Source organism: Onychostoma macrolepis, chromosome 07, assembly GCF_012432095.1.
Source record: "Onychostoma macrolepis isolate SWU-2019 chromosome 07, ASM1243209v1, whole genome shotgun sequence".
NCBI lineage: Eukaryota > Metazoa > Chordata > Actinopteri > Cypriniformes > Cyprinidae > Onychostoma > Onychostoma macrolepis.
In genome coordinates this window covers 3,499,916-3,521,796 of record NC_081161.1, presented here as the reverse complement: position 1 = coordinate 3,521,796, position 21,881 = coordinate 3,499,916, and the positions used below count along the sequence as shown (strand labels likewise).

Sequence of the window (21,881 nt, the reverse complement as noted above, 5' to 3'; positions counted from 1 at the left end):
TGTCCATTTTTATGGGTGGTTTAAGCATCCAAAAATCTGCTTATGTAATTGCTTTGGGTAAATGTCTTTTTATTGTACACTGGTTTCATTATTTGCATTCTTTATAAACATCTTTAATTGTTCCTTGTGATTCTCCTTTTCAGAGTACGAAGATTCACGCAAACTTCGGCTGCCGGTTGTTTGCGTACGCAGAGGGACAAGCTCACCGAAACGCTGCCGATCTCTGCATGGACCTGTCAGAGGAGATCAGCGCCAACTTCGAGGCTCTGCCCTTCGCCATGGCCTCCGACAGCGACAATGATGCTGGCACGAGCGTGGCGTCTGACTCAGGGTCTCACGGACCCCCGTGTCGCATCGCTGCGGTCGTCACAGCACAGCAACGTCAGTCCGCTCCGCTGAATCCAGAATATTAACTGATAGTTTCAGATCAAAAAAGCTGTGTGCATTAACTCTTTCCCCACCAAACACTGAATTTTCCAGGTTTTCACTGCTAGGGGGCGCTATTACGCATCTCCTGAATGAGTCTAGAAAGTGCCGATCAAAAACACAGACCAGGAAGATGGAGAAACGAGCGATCTCATATGTATGCAAATGCATATGAAAAATAATGCGATCATAATGCGCATATAAATGAAAACTGCCTAATGTTACAGAGTGAAATGTCAATCCAGGAAGTGGTAAAGGCCTGTGCAAGCTTTAGAAGTGCTGATGGAAGCCATCTACTGCATCTTTGCTTTGATAAAAGCACTGAATATGATACAGATGTAGTATTTGATAAAAACGCTATTTTATTTTTTTTCAGCTTTTTGCTCAAAATGTTGCTTTTTTTATGAAAAAAAAAAACAATGCTTGAAGCTAGAATAAAACAGAAAGTAGAGGGTCTTATCTATATTTTGATGTATTGCATGTTCAGATATTCATACAACAAAATATTCCCGGCCCCATGAAATTTTAGTGAAATTCAGCAAAAACGCTGGCTGGGAAAGAGTTAACAATACCGGTCAAACGTTTGGAATAATTACGATGTTTTAATGTTTTTTAAAGAAGTCTCTTCTGCTCTTCAAGGCTGCTTTTATTTGATCAAAAATACAGTAAAAACTAGTAATGTGAAAAATTACAATTTCTGTTCAAAACTGTTTTCTATTTGAATATGTTTTAAATTTATTTCTGTGATCAAATCTGAATTTTCAGCATCATTACTCCAGTCTTCAGTGTCACATGATCCTTCAGAAATCGTTCTAATATGCTGATTTGCTGATAAAGAAACATTTCATTTTATTATCAATGTTGAAAAGAGTTGTACTGCTTCACATTTTTGTGGCAACTCTGATACTTTTTATCTTTCAGGATTCAATCTCAGATGAATAGAAAGTTCAAAAGAACAGCATTTATTTGAAATAGAAATCTTTTGTAACATAAACGTCTTTACTGTCACTTTTGATCAAAGGTCTCCTTTCAAAAACCTCCTTTTGTTTAGAATCTTATGAATTTGGCCCCTCCTACTACAGAGTAAAATTAATTATCTGACTGAATCAGTAAGGCAGATGTTATTTAAATTTGATGCAGTTCATGTGCGTTAAACCTTCTTATTATTTTGTTTTGCTTACAGAGTACAATAGTGATGCCTCTTGTCACTACAAGGTTGAACTAAGTTATGAGAACCTGGTCGTCTCGGGGCCAAACGCTCATCCGCCACCGATTGCTGATGATGAGAGTGATGATGAGGACGATGAAGATATTCCTAGGGTATGAAGAGCTCATAACTACACCCTTAACTTCCTCACAAGCCACTGACACACATTATACCCCCCTAACACAGTGACTCCGAGCGGTCTTTTCAAAGAAAACATGTTTCCTTCTCTTGCCTTCTCTTTGTAAAGGAGGATCATTACGCTTTGCTGGTGAAAGCGTGGGAAACCAAAGTTTTTCCAACCATTCGCCGTCGTTTCAGGAACGAGGCAGAGAGGAAGTCCGGCCTGGACCAGATCAAAGGAGCCCTTCAGCTGGGTGAATGAACGCCTGTGTCTGTTTATTTGCAATGGCTAAAGACATTTTAGCGCACTTTAAAAAGAGTGCATATTATGTACTTTAAAATAATATACTGAATGCAATGTTTTCAGACACTTAACTGTGTTTTAATTGCGATAGATTCAAAATGTATTATAATTTAAAATACTATACAATGCATTTGGCAGAACTTTAAAGTGCTTTTTGACCCACTAAAGTAGGACTTAAGTACATCTTTATATGTAGTTTCATAATTACTGCTATTTTCTTTAGAATATGGTTAAAGTGCTGCTGAGTGTACTGACAAGCATTTATGATAAACTAAAATATACTTTAATGTAATTTCTATTGAAACTTGTATCATGTATTTTAACTGATTTGTGATGATGATGATTGCAATTTAGTACATTTAAACTATATTAGCTTTAATATTCAATGACAGTACAGTTCAAAAGATAACTCAAGTACTTCACATGTGCTTTAGTATGTTAGTCAACACATCAAAATAAGTGTACTTCATAATTACAATGTTTTCAAATGTACTTTAAAGTAAAACTTTTGACATTATTACCAAATGCTTATTTTAAAAGTGTACTTAAGTGTGTTAAGACTTTTATTAATTTATTAATTTTAATATTATATGATCTGCAGGTAGTTTTTTTTTTAATACACACTTAAGTTTTGAAGTATACTACAAGTGCACTTTCAGTACAATTAATTGTACTTCTTTTCACAATGCTTTCTGCATGTGTCTAATATGAATAATGCTGTTTTATCGGACAGGAATGGTGGATATCGCTCGTCAGACTGTTGAGTTCCTGTATGAAGAGAATGGAGGTATTCCTCGTGACCTCTACCTCCCAACCATCGAGGACATCAAAGATGAAGCTAACAAGTTCACCATTGATAAAGTCCGCAAAGGTCTGTGCGAAACACGCATTGTCTGAGATTCTCTGCACTTTTCTGTTTTGTTAAAATCACACATTAGCACTGCAAGCTTTCACCATTTTAGTCAGTTTTTAGCATTTTGAATTACTTGTAAATGAAGCTTAAATAAATCACAATTCAACATTTCTGCCACGGTAACAGGTTAACAGTATCACTGTTTTTCTCTCAGGTTTGACAGTGGGCATCCGCTGCCCAGAGGGAAATAACACCAGCAGCAGCACAGGCGGCACAGCCCTACCAAAGTTTGCCATCCGGGGCATGCTGAAGACCTTCGGCCTGCATGGGGTCGTGCTCGATGTCGACTCTGTGAGTATCTGCCTCCAAACAAATCAGCATAGGCAGAGAAGAAACTCCACAAACAGTCAAAATTTGACAATAAAGAAGAAATTATGTAATTTTATTATATAAATTGTAGTTATATACATTGAAATTATAGAAGTAAATTAAGCCTTATTTAAATACTTTTTGCATATTCATGATAATTGATTCTATGCGCCTTCGTGTTTTATTCTTAACTTTATTTAATATAATTTATTTTGTTTATCTATTTTGTTCATTTTTTTATTTTGATAATATTAGGGTATAATAGAATCGTCCAGATTTGACACTTCTTTTTTTTTCTAATGAAATCAGCATAATTCTGTACTATATTCTCATGATTTAATGATAATAATATGAAATACTTCAGATTTTAAACAATATAATTTTAAACGTATAAATGTAAATATTTTTTGTAACATTGAAATAGTCCAGACATGTTCTTTGCAGGCTGTGAGATTAAATAATGATAATAATAATAATAATAATAATAGTAAGCTAACAGAAATTTGTAATTTCACATTCACAAAAAAAAAAAAAGCAAATTATATTGTAAAATTAACCTTATTAGAATAATTTTAGCATATTCAAGATAATTGACTCTTGTATGAATTTGGTTTATTAATTATTATTTATGTATGAATAAATAAAAATAAAGTATTATTGAAATACTTTGCATATTCATGAATATTGACTGTTGTGTTTGTATGTTTTATTCATTATTTTATTTTGTTTTTTACATTTTGGCAATTTTTGATTTTGATGATTTTAGGACATCATAATGAGAAGCATCCGTACACCACAATATTTTTTCTAGTAAAATCCGCAAACTGATGCAGTAATACTTAATGATGTATAAATACTTAACATTAAATAATATAAACATATATACATATAAAAGTTTAGCATTTTTTTCCACAATATTGAAATAGTCCATACATGTTCTTTGCAGGCTGTGATACTCATTACATCCACAGCTGTTTAGCCTCTTTTAAATGCACCTGTTTCAGACACAACCAATCTGAAACTTGACTGAACTTGATTTGTGTGTATTCAGCCTAATGAGCTTGTGCAGGTGGAGACGTATCTCCGCAGTGAGGGGGTGTTAGTTCGGTACTGGTACCCCATTGAGATGCTGGAGAGGCCGCCGGCAGGATCCCGCAGGGCTGCAGCGAACGGCCTGGTGTCTCTGGACAGCAGCAACATCCAGATTCACCGGTAATGCATTTATAGACACATTTCTTATTGTCAGTTCAAAAATATCAGGTTTTTACTGAAAGAGTTGTTCTTTAACTCTTTCCCCCCCAAACACAGAATTTTCCGTGTTTTCACTGCTAGGGGGCGCTATTACACCTCCTGAATGAGTCTAGAAAGTGCCGATCAAAAACACAGACCAGGAAGACGCAGAAACGAGCGATCTCATATGTATGCATATGAAAAATAATGCGATCATCAGCACTAACCGCATATAAATGAAAACTGCCTAATGTTACAGAGTGAAATGTCAATACAGGAAGTGGTAAAGGCCTGTGCATGCTTTAGAAGTGCTGATGGAAGCCATCTACTGCATCTTTGCTTTGATAAAAGCACTGAATATGATACAGATGTAGTATTTGATAAAAATGCAATTTTCTCAGCTTTTTGCTTAAAATGTTGCTTTATTCTGAAACCTACCTACATTCGTGTTGATTTAAAAAAAAAAAACAATGCTTGAAGCCAGAATAAAACAGATTTTTTTTGTTTGAAAGTAGAGTCTGATCTTTATTTTGATGTATTGCATGTTCAGATATTCATACAACAAAATTTTAGTGAAAATCAGCAAAAACGCTGGCGGTGGCTGGCAACTTTTTTTCCAAGAACGCTGGCGGGGAAAGTGTTAAACACCATATTTCAGTAACATTCAGTACTGCATGCGTATGTGTGTTTCAGGGAGCTGCTGCGCTGTGAAAGTGCTCTGGCGCGTCTGTACTGCCGCATGGCATTGCTCAACATCTTTGCTCCCAAGAGCCCTCACACATTCACACGTCTCTTCCACATCCCCGCCGTGCGAGACATCACACTTGAGCACCTGCAGCTCTTGTCCAATCAGCTTCTGGCTCCGCCTCTGCCAGGTGATGTCATACGAATAATTTGAGGAGCACGGGTTGCCAACTTGTTTGGTCATTTTAATTTACATTTGACATTTTAAAGGAATAGTTCACCCAAAAATGAAAATTTGGTGAAAATGTCAGGCCATCCAAGATGTAGAAGAGTTTGTTTCTTCATCAGATTTGGAGAAATGTAGCATTGCATCAGTGTCTCAGCAATGGATGCTCTGCAGTGAATGGGTGCCATCAGAATGAGTCCAAACAGCTGATAAAAACATCACAATAATCCACAAGTAATCCACACCACTCCAGTCCATCAGTTAACATCTTGTGAAGCCAAAAGCTGTGTGTTTGTAAGAAACATCGGTCCATCACCCAGGTGTCCAAATCCATCATCAAGGTGTTTTAACTTCAAACCGTTGATTCAAAATATAATCCATGATCCATAAAAATGCGTCTTCCAGTGAAAAAGTCTATCTCCCGTTGTCTCTCACATCAAAATCCACCCACATATTTGTTTAGAGCTGTTTTGGACTGTTGTTCAGCACTGTGTAAACGGTGCTTGATCTGTGCAGATTTCTCTCCTGATTCAGACCAGACCACTTTTTCACTGGAGAAAGCGTTATTATGGATTATGGACTTATATTTTAGTTTAAAACGTCTTAATGATGGATTTGTTTCTTATAAACACACAGCTTTCAGCTTCTCAAGATGTTAATTGATGGACTGGAGTGGTGTGGATTATGGAAATGTTTTCATCAGCTGTTTGGACTCTCATTCTGACGGCACCCATTCACTGCAGAGGATCCATTGGTGAACAAGTGATGAAATGCTACATTTCTCCAAATCTGGTTCTATTAAGAAACAAATTCATCTTCGTATTGGATGGCCTGCGGGTGGTTTGAGCAAATTTTCATTTTTGGGTGAACTATTCCTTTTAATACATTCTAGAAAAAAAAACATAAAATGACTGAAATGCATCCAAACTTTTCTTTTCTGTATTTGATAATTTCCCTTTTGTGTCTGTAGATGGCAGAATTAGTTCAAACTCTATTCTGCTGGCTCAGTCTGTCCTCCACGAGCTGCAGGGTAAGAGCTGCTCCCCGACCGAGCTCTTCTATCAGGGAAACGCTGAGAGCATCCGTGAGTGGCTGACGGTGGCCATCAGCAGAGCCCTGCATCAGGGCGAGGACAGCCTTCTCGAGCTCACTAAACAGATCTGCTGTTTCCTGCAGGTACTAACACCTCAAAGCTGATTTGTGCCCACTTATCAGGATTTTTCTCTACAGGATATATTATTATTTTGAAAATCATGATTTTTATACAAATAAAAGTGATTGACAGAAAGTAGAGATCAGTATTATTATAATATCATTGATATACTAGATTTTATAGTTTTTGTTAATATTTTATATTAGATTTTCTTTTATATTTTACTTTTAGTTCAAGCTTTAGTAATTTAGTTTTATGTCTATAGTTTTTAAGTTTTAGTTTTTAGTTTGTTATTTTAGTATTTAAACTTTAAATGAAAATGAGAAATGTTGGCAATAAGTTGAAATAAAATAAATTTTAATTTGTTTTTTCAGTTAATGTTTATTTTATTTCAAATAATTATTTATGGTTTTAGTTTAGTTAACAATAATAACCCTGGTAGAGTTACAAATTTTGCAAAACAAAAAACTTTTCTAAAGGAAAAATGACTGAAGCCTTTAAATATATATATATATATATATATATATATATATATATATATATATATATATATATATATATATATATATATATATATATATATATATATATATATATATATATATATATATATATATATATATATATATATATATCAGAATTAGCTTTATTTGCCAGGTGTGCGCAAACACACGAGGAATTTGTTGTGGGTTTTTTTTAAGGTGCTCCTGGTGCATGCATACATACACATCTGACACAAGAACAGAAAAAAACATTTAAATAGTATGACTTAACAATAGATGATGATAATAATAACGTGTATGAATCTGGAACAGTAGATTTATGTACAAATTTGAGCATTATTTACTTTATATACAGCTGTATAAATAAACAGATATGTATATGTATTTACATGATACTTGAGAAAGAGGCAATAATTAAAGATGGAGAATGAATTACAGAACACCGGTAATGATCCATGTGTTAGCTATTTAAGCTGGAGATGGCATGGGGGGAAAAAACTGTTTTTATGCCTAGATGTTCTAGTGCACAGAGATCTGTAGCGTCTGGCTGAAGGGAGAAGTGCAAACAGGTTGTGTCCGGGGTGAGAGGGGTCTTTGATGATGTTACCTGCCCGTTTCTTCACTCTGGAGTTGTACAAGTCCTGAAGGCTGGGCAGGTGCACACCAATGATCCTTTCTGCTGTCCTAACAGTCCGTTGAAGTCTTCTTATATATATATATATATATATATATATATATATTTCCCTCAATATAATTTTTTTTGGTGATTAGAAAGACATTTATATTTACAAATTTTTGTAGCATTATTGTGAGGTCATTATAAATTATTTTGCAAATACTGATTGCAAATTAAATGTTATATTTTGTGATATTTAAATTTATCCAAAAGAAAAAGTGCACTTTTTAACTGTTTTGTACTAAAGTGTGTTAAGAAACAGTCCTGAAAGTGCACTCTGTTAAATTATTATTAGTTGTTATTGTGGTTACATTTTTATGTTTGCTAAACATTCAGAGTGCTCCAGAGCAGTTCACACTGGAAGAGTTTCCCATCACAGAGTCCAAGGTCAGCATGGATGTGAACTTCCCTGGTGCCGCATTTGTGGTTGTCTCTTGCAAAGAGAGCCAACTCGGCTGCCGTAAAGAGTGAGTTCCTGTTGATTATCTGACAACACAACATTAGGCATGATTTCTCTATGGATATCACAAGCACTCATATTTCTAAATGACCTGTTTTTGCATTTTGCTGTCATTAAGCAGGGAGTTTTGCAGTGTAAGACTACTTATTTCAAAAGAGCAATAAAAATGTTTTGCATGTCTTGTTTTTCTCTTAGCTCCTCTCTATATAAGGCCCCTTGGACTCGCTTAATGGTGTATGGACTTGGTCATAAGGTTCGACGAAATGGCCAGCTGAATCTGATGGAGGCAGTGTGCTACCCGCTGGACGCCTCCCCGTCCAATACAGGACTCACCCCTCCACCCACAGCCAACCAGTATCCCAGCATCATCATCCCCACTGACAAAGTGCATGTCAAACTAGGCATGTCAAATACGTTACGTTGTTACATACATTTTTGGATTTCACCTACTCAAAAGATTCTACTCAGTATGCTCAATATATATAAAAATGTTTTTACTTGACTAAAATTGTATACAATAGTGTGAAAAGTATATTTAAAAAAAAAAAAAAAAAACTATTTGCTGATAATATTTTAAAATAAAAGTCCACTTAAGTGACTTAAAGACAGACACTTTCATGACATGTTCTTAACACACTTAAGTACACTTTTAAAAAGTGACCTTTGTAATAGTCAAATTGAAAGTTTTACTTTGGAAGTTCTTTTAAAATTGTTTTTAAAATATTTAGTCGTACTTTAGAAGTTTTGATGTGTTGACTAACATAATAAAGCGCATGTAAAGTACTTGATTATAGTTCAGTATTACATCCAAGGTTAATATATTTTAAATGCGTTAAATTGCAACTTCATCGTTAAAAATGTGTTATTACAAATGTTTAAATGCATATAACGTTTATATACTTGTAAGTTTCTATACAAGTGACATTAAACCATAGTTTCCCATAACTTTTACTTAAGTCCTACTTGGGACAAAAAAGCAGTCCAAAGTTCAGCTAATTGCATTTAACATACATTTAAACTTTTTTCATTTATTTGCAATTAACATTGAGCTGGCACTTAAGTATTTTCTTTTAAAATGTATTATTTTCGTAATAAGTACTCTTTTTAGATGTATGCTAAAGTGTACTACTTTTTCACAAGGATAGGCAGCATGTTTAAGGACTAATGTGACCGCAAGCATAAGATCAGTAAGATACATTTAGAAAATAGCTTTTCCATTTCATGGCATATTTAACTCATATTCTAGTCACTGTCTGCAGGTGTATCTCCCCCTCCTGGTGCAGTGCTGGTATTGCACTCATTGCCTCTTGAGTTTCCCTTGGCCATGGCCTTTGCTGAACAGCTGCTAACCTACACCATAGGGGAAACCATTGACCGCTCTGAGGATGAGCTGGACACTGTGCCCACTTCTGTGCTTATGCAGGTTGTAGAGTTGCTGGGTAAGAAATGTTAATTTATTTTCCCCCGAGGATCAAATGAAACATACTATTAAAACTTCCCATGCAGTTTCTATTTTTAGCATCACACTTGCTTTATCTGTGTTTAGGTGGGCTTCTGTGGACCACCGATCTTGCTCCGTGCATCAAGGAGCTGATCTTCCACTTGCTTGCAGAGCTTCTCCGCAAGATCCACGCCTTCGAGCGTCTCAAAACCCCGTCGGGGCTGTCTAGCCACATTACATTGCTTCTCAACCCTTGCCTAACAGTCCTTATGGTTCTTCAATCCGAACTACGAAAACTTTATGACCACGAGACCCAAATCTGGGGGTCAGTTAGCGGAGGTTCCTGCTCTTCCGCAACTGGTAGCAGTGGCGCACTTGCGCTCGTCACCGAGCGGAGCCGCTTCTCGACCTACTTCCACGCCCTGATGGAGGTATGTCTGGCAGTGGCCGAAGTAACTCTGCCGCTCAGTACGGGTGTGGGGACATCAGTGGTAGGCGTCCCCTCGTCTACAAGTGCCACCAACTGTAGCGATTCCTCATCCTCTTCATCATCCTCTCCGGGCCAAACGCCCCAAAGTCCAAGCTTGCTTTCGAAGCGCAAAAAGGTGAAGCTAAAGCGCGAACGGGCAGTGGTCACAGTTGCATCGGCAGCTGCCGTCTCAGGAAAACATGGTTCTGGAAGTGGAGCGAGACCATCAGAATGTGACAATGCTTTACTAAACATGGCCGGAGGGAAGCCAGAGGACATGTTGTGGTTTCACCGTGGGTTGACGTTACTCTTGATTTTACGGCACCTTGCTAACAAGGACCCGCAAGGTCTGGGCGTCACTGAAGATGCCGTTGCAGATGCTTGCCAAGCCTTGGTTGGCTCCACTGCTCACAGTCGTTTGCTCGTGCTCTCAGGAATCCCCACTCACTTGGAGGAATCCGTGGTGCGCAGTGCAATCCGAAGGGCTTGCAACGCGCACGGTGGTCTCTTCAAGGATGAGATCTTTATTCCGGTTCAAGAGGAGGACCCTAAAAAAGCCAAAGCTGAAACTTCAGGTATTCTCCAAGATGCAAAGCGAGATTGCACTGCAGGAAGCCCAAATAGCAACAACGCAACGCCAGCAATGAGCGCCTCTGCTTCAGCGAGCCAGACGTCGGTCTCCGGCACTTTACAGGGAGCTTCCAGGGCTTCCAGTGAGCTGCTAGTGAACCAAGAGCTGGTAACCTCTCAAACAGCACCTTCCCAACCACAAGCACCACTGGATCCCCACACAGTGTCCAGTCAGGAGAGTCTGGATGTGTCTCTTTGTAGCACAGGAAGTCAAGGTAGTCTCGGCAGCATTGGGGAGCAGTTGGATAGTGGTGCGACGTCAGTCTCAGATGGGAGCTCCATGTACACAGTTGCCTCGCCAGACATCCATGCCAGTGTGACACGACCAATCAAAGGCTATGCTGTCATAGAGGTGGGTGGGACCGGCAACATGCTCATGTTTCAGATTCATTTAGTTTGCTATGCACTTACATTCCTATTGTACATCATAACACAAAATTTTGACAATGTTTATTTTAGGGAAAAGTATGGAAAACTGAAAATGCACTGTTCCTGTGCATGTGTATTTACTGACTGTTATGTTGCAAGGCCAATATATCGGCTGATATTTGGCATTTTTTTAATTATCAGTTTCTGCCAAAGCTGATATATCAGCCAATATTTGGCATTTTTTGTTAATTATCAGTATTGGCTGTTAAGTTTTTGCCAAAGCCAATATATCGGCTGGTGTTTAGCCTTTTTTAATGATCCGTATCGATCGTTAATTTTTGGCCAATGCTGATATATCGGCCGATATTTAGCTTTTTTTTTTTAAATATCAGTATCGATCATCACGTTTTTGCCAATGCTGATATATCACTGATATTTTACTTTTTTTTTTGTCATTTTTATTTCGTTTACCCTACTACTTTGGATTTCTTGAGACATGAGTTGAATGATATCTAGTATTTACTTATTTTGCAAGGCCAATATATCAATCGATATTTGTCATTTTTTAATCATGGGTATTGGCCATTAAGTTTTTGCCAAGACTGATATATCGGCCGATATTTAGCTTTTTTTAATCATCAGTATCAGTCATTAAGTTTTTGCCAGTGCTGATATATTATTGATATTTGGCAGTTTTTTAACAAAATATAACAGATAATTTAAATATGCTTAGAAATGTTTTGATTAATTTGGCTACAACTTTTTCAAACTCATCCTACTGCGTTCATCACATCTTCACCAGATTTTCAGACAATGATAAAATGCATCTAGAGCACCCTAGCAACTGCATAGCAACACATTAGCAACCGCTTAGAACACCTTAGCAACACTAGTAGCACTAACCATTTTGTGAAAGAAATTAGATATCAAATAATGTTATGTTTTTTTTTTTTTGCTTTTGTATTATAGGTAAGGGCACGGGCCCAAGTAGAGAAGATTCGGGCCAGTCTTTTTAACAGCAGTGATCTCATTGGCCTTTCCAATCTGGAAAGAGAGGAGGAGCTAATGGAGATGACCAATGAGGAGATCCTCACCGCCTCCAGTGTAAATCAGAGTTTATTTGACACACAAGGGAGTTCTGCCCTGGAGGAGTACTTCCTTGACAAATCGATCAGAGGTTCGTTGATTTCTTTATCATAGAATTTTAAAAATGTGTGTTTATTCTGTTATTCTTTTTGCAAGGGTTTGCTTTAACTTGATATCAGGTTTAATTATGTTTTGTTCTTACAGGTGATAAATTGGTTCCTAAAGCACGTGATGTGCTGACAGACATCTTTAAGAGCTGCATATACGCAGAGCAGGTGCTGAGCTCTGTACCAACAAAACCAGTCAAAGTATCGGACATTTATCTGAGCAAAGAGCAGATCAACTCTCAGACACCAGGAAACCTGCTCCACGTGTTTTTAACACACATACGGCCTCCCAAGAAGGTGCTTGATGACCAGCTCACGCAGGTAAAAACCTCGGAACAGTAATTAATTTATTATTATTAAATTACTAATTTATCATGAAACACATTTTTTAAGAGTTTAATTTTTTAAATTATAATCTTAAAAAAAATCCAGTTTGTTTTTTTGTTAGCATCAGTTTAAGGCCCAGTTGAACAGACACAAAGTATTTGACCGGACCAAAGCAGAAATGATTAACCTTTTGTTAATTGTACATGTAGATTCTCCGTAAATATGGCACAGTAAAGCCCAACAAAAACAAGCACAGCAAGGCAGGCAAAGAGCAGCACCAAGGCAAAGTGGTCAGCACAAAAAGACCCATCACCAAACCCCCGGCCAAAGAGAAGTCCATGCTTAACAGTGTTAGGTGAGTACTGACATTACACTCGACCAGGCATTCACTAGCATTTCATTAGTCAGTTTCCTCTCACTTGTAAGTGTAAACTGCCAAAAGATAAACTGTTTTTCATAGTGAATTTATTTAAATTATTTAACAAATGTGACCCTGGACCACAAAACCAGTCATAAGGGTACATTTTTCGAAATTGAGATTTATACATCATCTGAAAGCGTGAGCATCTTTCCATTGATGTATGGTTTGTTAGGATCGGACAATATTTGGCCAAGATACAACTACTTGAAAATCTGGAATCTGAGGGTGCAAAAAAATCAAAATATTGAGAAAATCGCCTTTAAAGTTGTCCAAATGAAGTTCTTAGCATTACATATTACTAATCAAAAATTTAATTTTGATATATTTACGGTAGGAAATTTACAAAATATCTTCATGGAACATGATCTTTACTTAATGTCCTAATGATTTTTGGCATAAAAGAAAAATCAATAATTTTGACCCATAAAATGTATTTTTGACTATTTCTACAAATATACCCCAGCGACTTAAGACTGGTTTTGTGGTCCAGGGTCACACATTAAATATTTAATTGAATACAAGCATCCCTTACCTTAAGATAGATTTTAATTAACCATTGTTTTTCATTTGAAATATATAAATGTAGTTCATCTGCCGCCATAAGATGTATGGTACCAGTGTTATTTTACGTATTATTGAGATAATATTATTTTTTATTAATAAAAAATGATATACATTTTAGCTGAACTAAATATTAGTTTTTATTTTTATATTTTCAGTTATCATTTTATTGGTTTTAATAATTTTGTGTTTTTGGCCGTTTTATAAAATTTTTTATGTCTGAATAGTTTTGTATTAATTTTTATTTCATTTTCAGTTATGTATTTAAGTGAAGATCATTTTTATTTATTTTTTTCCCAAATAACAAAAATCAGTTTTAGTTTTGGTTTTAGTGGACTATGATATTCCTGCATGGTGTTTTTCCAGAACTGTACTAAGTGAGAAAAAATCAGTCCTTAAGCCAAAATCTCCAGAGAAGACCAAACCTGATGAAAAAGACCCTGAAAAGTCTCCCGCCAAAAAGCTTGAAGGTTAATACAATAACGTTCTTGATTTCTGAATTTATTAACAAAAAACGAATACATGATCGGTTTCGGTGGAAGCTCATAAATCTTAACACCTCACCCTTCCTCTGTCCATCAGTGCCAGAAGAGAAGTTTTTGACCCTGGAAGGTTTCCACAAGTTTACTCTAGACCGAGCCAAGCAGGATATTCGCAGTGTTTGGCGGGCGATCCTGGCGTGCGGTTACGACCTGCACTTTGAAAGGTTTGTTAAAAAGAAGTTAAAAAAATTTCTTAATATAAATTCATATGAATTTTTGTAGCACCTGATTTGACGGGAATCCAGAACTTGGGAAACGTGTTTTAATGCACTGTGTATTTTAAATAGTTTTTTAAAGAGCCATTGCATTCATTTACATCTTTTTTTGCTCTATAATGCTTCTGGCAGTTGTCATAATGATAAAATTAATATTCATGGAGGATCATTGTTTACGTGATCGATCTGTGGTGTCAAAGCACATTTCTAGTACTAGTAATATGTATTATATGTAGCTAGTGTTATGTTGTAATGCTCAATAAATGAAATAAATAAATAATTAATTTAAACCACACAATAAATTCATTAAGCACATTAACTTTAGGGATTTGAGACCAGTTGGAGGTAGCTTTTGTTTAGTTATTGACACAAGTTATTTACAATGCTTTTTAAAAAGATTGTTTTTAAGAATTTTAATTCTTTCTAAGTTTTATCCTAAAAATGAAGGAAAAAGCTAAGAATATTCTGAAGATTTTTTTGTAGTGCAAAATATTTGTATGTTTTTTCTTAAGTAAGAAAATAGCAGTTAAGAAACATTTTATTCTTGAGAGTAGGCCCCTAAACATCCATAATAGTGCATGTCTCTCTTGTTCTGGTCTTCAAATAAACTAAAGATGTCATTTTGAAAAATGATTTTTAAATGGCTAGAATAATGAATGTAACTCTCTGAAGATCTCAATGGTGTTTTTTTGTTTGTTTTAGATGCACGTGCATTGATTCCCGACACGCTCAGAAAGCCAGTAGAAAATGGACCTTTGAGATGGACTTTGCGCTGGTCCAGTTTGCTAACCGTCTCTGCCGACACCTGGCCATCACTCCTGCCCGCTTACATCCTCATGAAGTTTACCTCGACGCCAAGGACACCGCTGACCCCCAGGTCGCATGCTTGTTAGGCAAGTTCATCTCCATGTTATGCTGTTAGATTTGGATTATGAGATGTAGAGTCAGCATGTTTTAGTCCCAGTGTGCACTGAAGGTAGCTCTGATCACACAGGCGTTCCAGTGGAGAGTCTGCGTCTGCGGTTTGCTTTGCTGCAGTCGCTCAACAGCACGCTGGAGAGCTTCTTCCTGCCGTTAGTCGAGCTGAGGCTGACGCAAACCTATCAAAACAGCATCGCGACGCTTCTGTGTGAGGCCAAAGGTCAGTCGTTGAATACACAGGCACACTTATGACATTAGTCAGGATTGTTTCTTTAGTAGCTACATAGAAGACTACCAAAAAGTACCATGTTTTTTGGATAGGCTGGGGAATATATTGATTATTTTCAATATATTGAATATTTGTGATCAGTATTATTTTCTTGGCCGTATGAAATGAAGCAGCATTGTGTTTGTCGTGATGATTTTAATGCACATTTTTTATTTGGACATTAAATTTTCCATTTATTCGTGTATCTCGAAAATGCTCACAGACGTCCTTGTGTGGCATTTTACATGCTCTAGTACCGTGGTGATACCATAGTATTATCTGAAGCACTTTGGAGATGCGTGTTCATGAATGTTAAGCATTAAATACCACAGTATATTATTAAAATACCATGGTATTGCCATCGCTGTACTAAATTACGCCCAAAGTGCTTCATAATAAAGGTGATTTCTCACTATATTTCATATATGTAGGATGTTTTGTTATTCTGAGAGAATTTTTGCAAATGAAATTGACAAAAAAAAGCATACTTTCAAAAAGAGCATTAATTACAAAAATAATAGAATTTAAAAAAATATACTTAAATGTGAACTGAATGTAATATTAACTATGTAATACATAATTGCATGTCAATCGCAATTAAATGAAAAGGTATTGTAGTGTACATTTATATAAAATGCAAGTAGCTGGATTTTACAGTGTGTTTGATCCGCTTAAGTAGGACTTAAGTGCATCTTTATGTGTAATTTCAGAATTACTATTGTGTTTGAAATATGGTTAAAGTACTGATGAATATACTGACAAGCATTTCTGATAAACTGAAATATACTTTAATGACATTTCTATTGAAACTTGTATGTCATGTTTTTAAATATATTTGTAATTACACATTTGTACGGATGAAGTTTAGTGCATATAAATAAATTAATTTGAATAAAACACTACAGTTAAAATGATAATCAACTACTTTCCATATGCTTTAGTATGTTAGTCAACACATCAAAACAAGGGTATTTCTTTAAAACACGACAAAAGATTATTAAAACAACGATTTAAAGTACACTTACATTTAAAGTCTCTCTAAGTACAAGTAAGTGGCCTTTTATTTCATTAGTATTACATTATTTGCAAGTACGGTCTTTTAAAAATATCTACTGTATTTACAAATTATGTACAAATGTAAGGGATTAAAGACAACGAAGTGAGGGACAATTGCAGTGCCAAACTCTTAAGCTGAACAAAAGAAACCAGGAAAACTAACGTCTTCAGCATAGAACGCCACTAACTACACTGTCTTAATAAACATAAATCTTGTTTCTCTTGATCTCATTTGCAGGCCTGATTTTCTACGACACCAAAGTGACTTTTATGAACCGCGTGCTGAACGCAACCGTCCAGCGCACAGCGGATCACGCCGCTCCTGAGATCACACTGGACCCGCTGGAGATAGTGGGAGGTAAACCAATGCCGCGTCGCTCACACAGATGAGCAGTGCTGGGGAAAGTCACTTTTAAAAGTAATGCATTGCAATATTGCGTTACTCCCTAAGAAAGTAACCAGTGTTGGGAAGGTTACTTTGGAAACGTTATAGGTTACAGATTACAAGTTACCCTGTTTAAAATGTAATAAGTAGTGTAACTATTTCAGTTACTTTATTAATGTAACTGATTACATTTGATTACTTTTCCAAATTTATAAAGTTTTGAAACTGTTTATCACATTCAAACATTTAAACCAGGCAGGGTTAACTTTACATAATTAAATGTAGATTTAAAATCATAACAAGAAGCACTTTTGAAATCAAATCTTTGCATAGCTATGACAGGAAACACTGGAAACTATAAAATAAAAATAAAGCATATACATAAACCCAAATAGGAAATAAAACAGTTATGTCCTGTGCTGTGTCCTAAACTACTAAAATATTGGTGTCTCATATTTTAGAGCAGTCAGTGCAATTCATGAAAGAAATCAATTAAATCTGTATGTGGATGTGTGAAAAAAACACTGTAATCGTTAACATTTTCATAAGTAACTGTAATTTAATTACACTTTTTTTCTCTCAGTAACTGTAACTGATTACAGTTACATTTATTTTGTAATTAAATTACGTAATTCCGTTACATGTAACTAGTTACTCCCCCAACACGTTACTTAGTTACTTTTTATGGAAAGCAATGCGTTACTTTTCAAATCTGGGCTGGGCTGGCTTGTTTGTTTTAATATAAAAAGCTCTATTTTTGGTAAATGTAAAATCCCTTTCACACCAGAAAGTGAAATGAATAAGCCTCAGGATGGAGGAAAGGTCTGCTAGTTTATCTAAAGTTATTTTTGCTTAATAGTATGATTGAATTTAACAATCAAAGCTCAGCAGCAAAGACATTGTTTAATAAAATGGGATTAAATACATAAAGGATATTTGTATTACTTGCCATTTCATTATTGCAGATTTGCATCATATTCAGATTTTGCAGATTTTTCACTGTTCTTTATTCATTTTGAGGAATACTGAATCTGTTTTTGTGTAAGTGAGACGAGTAAATGCATGTTCACGTTTAGTCTAGAACTAACCATACATGGGGCACACAATGAATGCCTCTGCACTTTCTCCCGATTTCGAAATCTGAAGCAAAAACAGAATGGTCTCACTTTAGTTTTGTGAAACTATACTACATAAAACATCTGAAGGAAACAGCAGACGAGCTGAATGAGACGCAGATTCACTCTCTGCCAGCAGGTGGCGCTTATGAACAGCAATGATACAGTGTTTACCGCTGTGAACGAAGCAGAGCTGCGCTTATGAACACTACTTTAATTTGCATCGTTCAGAGACAAGATGAACAGAAAATACCACGTAAACTTCTCTAAAGACTTTTCAGTTCCCCTCAGAGATACGTTCATATAAACTTCTCGCATCGTTTTTCAACTGGCTTGTGGTTCATCGTTACATCCCTAGTAATATGTTACTTTACTAGTTACTTGAAAAAGTAATCTGATCAAGTAACCGGCGTTACTTGTAATGCGTCGCCCCCAACACTGCAGACGAGGATCTGTGCCATCGGTTCTTCACTCAGATCTGTGTCTCGCAGGTGAGATGCGTGCAGCAGAAAACACGTACTTCTGCCAGGCGGCGCGTCAGCTGTCCTGCGTCCCCTCGTCTCAGCTGTGTGTTCGGATCGCCAGCGGAGGAGACCCCACCTACGCTTTCAACATCCGCTTCACCGGGGAGGAGGTCCACGGCACCAGTCAGTGTCACGCACTAAACACTAAATCAATCACTCTCCCAACATTACAACCCTTCCTTGTGTGACGTACAGTATTGTATTAGTCCTTCTGTAATTTTACTATTATTTATATAGCATTATATAACATTTTGAGCCTTTCTATTGCAATTTTCAGTTTTAGTCATTTTATGTGATTTTTGCGGGGGTTTTTTCTATTTCTATGTTTTAGTCATTTTTAGAACTTAAAATTATTTTATTTCTGTTTGATGCCAAGGCAGCATTCATTGCTTTTTGTGTAAGTTTTTCAGCTAATATTTATATTTTGTTTCAGCTTTATTTCCATTATCAAAAATGTAATTTTTAATTTAGTTACAATACAAATAACAAATGCAATAACAATAACACTGGTTGTGGACAAAGTTAACTACATTTTTAGCAAGCTTTAGTAATTTTGTTTAAATTGACAATGTTTGTTATTATTATTATTATTATTATTTTTTTTTTAAGTATTTCTATTTCAATTTATTTTTATTCAAGTTTTAGTTTGTCATTTTAGTACTTCTACATATTATATTTCAGTTATTCAGAATATCAATTTCTGATTTTCATTTAAGTTTTTCATTTAATATTTATATTTAATTTAATTTCAGTTAGTTTTAATTAATAACAACACTATTTGACGAGTAATTAATAGTAGCAGCACTACTAACTTAACTGTTTTCAACCTTTATTTATTGTATTTAGTATAAATTTTCCTTTTCAAGTTTGAAGCGGTCACAGATTGTTCAATCATTAATTTCATGGTTTTATTTGCTCGCAAAAAAAAAAAAAAAGTTGATCCTTAAATTATAAATTAATGAATTTTATAGTTATAGTTTCTATTTGTTTATTGCTTATAGTGTACTAAGCAATGAAGCAACTGTTGTATTTACAGTGTTTTATTAATATTTTGAAATAACATGTGTTTTCATGTTGGTCATCTGAAATTTAGTTTCAGTAAGTTTTAGTAATTTTGTTGTGCTTTTGATATTTTTATTTATTTTATTATTATTATTTATTTTATACTTTTAATTGTCTCAGTTAATAATAACAATAGCATGAATCCAGTTAACATGCTTCTTGCTTGTCATATGTTTTCTCAGGCGGCTCATTCAGGCATTTCTTGTGGCAAGTCTGTAAGGAGCTGCAGAGTTCTGCGCTCTCTCTTCTCCTCCCGTGTCCCAGCGCTGCAGCAAATCGCAATAAGGTGCACTTGCATGTTTGATCTGTTGGCTTTCACAGCATTTTTCCACCTTCCTTTAAGTGCTACAGGATGTTGACACAGCTTGACTCGTGTTGCAGGGCAAGTACATTCTGACGCCGTGCCCCATCACTTACGCTGAAGAGCAGCTGCTGAACTTCTTTGGCCAGCTGCTGGGCATTGCTATCCGGGCGGACGTGCCTCTGCCTTTGGATCTGCTCGGCTCCTTCTGGAAGGGTCTGGTCGGTGAAGCACTCGACCCAGAATCTGACTTTCGAGAAGCTGACCTGCTCACATACAACTACATCAAGAAGTTTGAGAATGTAAACTTTAATTAATATTATATAATGTATAGCCTCCAGTTTTCTGAAGCAAAATATAATTATTTTCTGTCTTTGGAGGGATGTAAAATTACACATCAAATTATTTTTCTCATCCCAGGATCTTTGCTTCTGCATTGATTCCTTTAATACCTTTGTTTAAAAGAAGTGCACTTAATTGCATTGAATGTGCACTTCTGTACTTCAAATCTCTTGTGTGTGTGTGTGTAAATTGTACAGCAGATCAGGGTTCTTATAGTAAACTGAAACTAAAATAATAGTAATAATAAAAAAACATTTTTGTTACTTGAAATTAAATAAATAGTAACTGAAATAAAAAGGCAACATTTTCTCATTTTTAGTTTCACTTCATGTACTTAAAATAAAACATTTTAATTAATAAAAATTAATTTTAAAAACTAAAAATGACAAAAACACCCAACGAAATTACATAAATTGTGACAAAAATTAAAAGGAAAATGGAAAATATAAATACTGATTCAAAATAGTATTTAATGATTAAAACAGCACTGCTGCAGATAATATACTAATGAAATAAAAGGCCACTTAAGTGACTTAAAGAGAACACACTTAAGTGACTTAAAGAGAACACACTTAAGTGACTTAAAGAGAACACGCTTAAGTACACTTTTTAGAAAGTGACCTTTGTAATAATGTCAAGTTTTACTTTACATTTCAAATCATTGTTTTATAATCTTTTGTCATGCTTTAAAGAAGTACACTTATTTTGACTTTAACATACTAAATCAAGTATTTGATTATAATTTTATCAGTAGCTTATTATTTGATATCAGATTTTAAAGTTAATATAAAGTTAATAATGCATGATAAATGTGTAATTACCATATTTTACCAGAAAAATAGAGTATAGTTTACCATAAATTGTTTATTTTTAAATTAGTGTACCATAAATTATGAAATGACATATAAAAATGTATTTAAGTCCTATGGTCATAAAACACTCTAAAGTTCAACTAATTGCATTTAACTATAATATATTTCATATAATTGCAACTGACGTGCAATTAAGTGTCAGAAAGTATTACATTTGGTTCATACTTAAATATATAATTTCCCTAATAAGTCCACTTTTTAAAGGTATGCTGTACTTCTGTTTCACAAGTGTATTCACTTCCTGCTTTAATCCTGAACCTGTTGCCTTGTTCTCGTATCGTATCGTATCGTATCACAGTTGGCCGATGAGGCGGAGCTGGAAGTGTTATGTGCTGAAGTCTCGTCGCAGAGCCACTTGGGCGAGAGCCCGGATTCACCGAGCCGCCCCTGCTGTACGTTCACCTACATCACCATGACCGGAGAGGAAGTAGAGCTGTGCCATGGAGGACGTGACATCGCTGTCAGGTAGGAGCCATCGACTGACCCATTTAAAGGGACAGTTCACCCAAAAATTTAATTCTGTCATCATTTACTCGCCCTCAATTTGTTCCAACCCTGAATGAGTTCCTTTATTCTGTTGAACATAAAAGAGGATATTTTAAAGCAGAGGCTATTTACACTAACTCCACCTATCCACATGTGATTGAGATCTTACA

At 35.6% G+C, this 21,881-nt stretch overlaps 1 protein-coding gene across 4 annotated transcripts in view; it reads left to right on the top strand.

The window, feature by feature from the left end:
• LOC131543754 (probable E3 ubiquitin-protein ligase HECTD4) overlaps nucleotides 1-21,881 on the top strand; it is a 93,405-nt gene that overhangs the window by 65,724 nt on the left and 5,800 nt on the right. For all 4 annotated transcript variants that reach the window (XM_058781503.1, XM_058781501.1, XM_058781502.1 and 1 more), the window contains exons 50-73: nucleotides 144-381; nucleotides 1,610-1,746; nucleotides 1,881-2,007; nucleotides 2,791-2,928; nucleotides 3,125-3,261; nucleotides 4,331-4,491; nucleotides 5,203-5,384; nucleotides 6,390-6,595; nucleotides 8,088-8,218; nucleotides 8,407-8,612; nucleotides 9,471-9,650; nucleotides 9,758-11,103; nucleotides 12,090-12,297; nucleotides 12,411-12,634; nucleotides 12,850-12,995; nucleotides 13,989-14,092; nucleotides 14,205-14,328; nucleotides 15,082-15,272; nucleotides 15,374-15,520; nucleotides 16,863-16,982; nucleotides 18,616-18,771; nucleotides 19,893-19,996; nucleotides 20,092-20,313; nucleotides 21,524-21,690. In XM_058781503.1, the coding sequence (XP_058637486.1) occupies nucleotides 144-381; nucleotides 1,610-1,746; nucleotides 1,881-2,007; nucleotides 2,791-2,928; nucleotides 3,125-3,261; nucleotides 4,331-4,491; nucleotides 5,203-5,384; nucleotides 6,390-6,595; nucleotides 8,088-8,218; nucleotides 8,407-8,612; nucleotides 9,471-9,650; nucleotides 9,758-11,103; nucleotides 12,090-12,297; nucleotides 12,411-12,634; nucleotides 12,850-12,995; nucleotides 13,989-14,092; nucleotides 14,205-14,328; nucleotides 15,082-15,272; nucleotides 15,374-15,520; nucleotides 16,863-16,982; nucleotides 18,616-18,771; nucleotides 19,893-19,996; nucleotides 20,092-20,313; nucleotides 21,524-21,690 (5,102 nt within the window). The remainder of the gene's footprint in view (nucleotides 1-143; nucleotides 382-1,609; nucleotides 1,747-1,880; nucleotides 2,008-2,790; nucleotides 2,929-3,124; nucleotides 3,262-4,330; nucleotides 4,492-5,202; nucleotides 5,385-6,389; nucleotides 6,596-8,087; nucleotides 8,219-8,406; nucleotides 8,613-9,470; nucleotides 9,651-9,757; nucleotides 11,104-12,089; nucleotides 12,298-12,410; nucleotides 12,635-12,849; nucleotides 12,996-13,988; nucleotides 14,093-14,204; nucleotides 14,329-15,081; nucleotides 15,273-15,373; nucleotides 15,521-16,862; nucleotides 16,983-18,615; nucleotides 18,772-19,892; nucleotides 19,997-20,091; nucleotides 20,314-21,523; nucleotides 21,691-21,881) is intronic.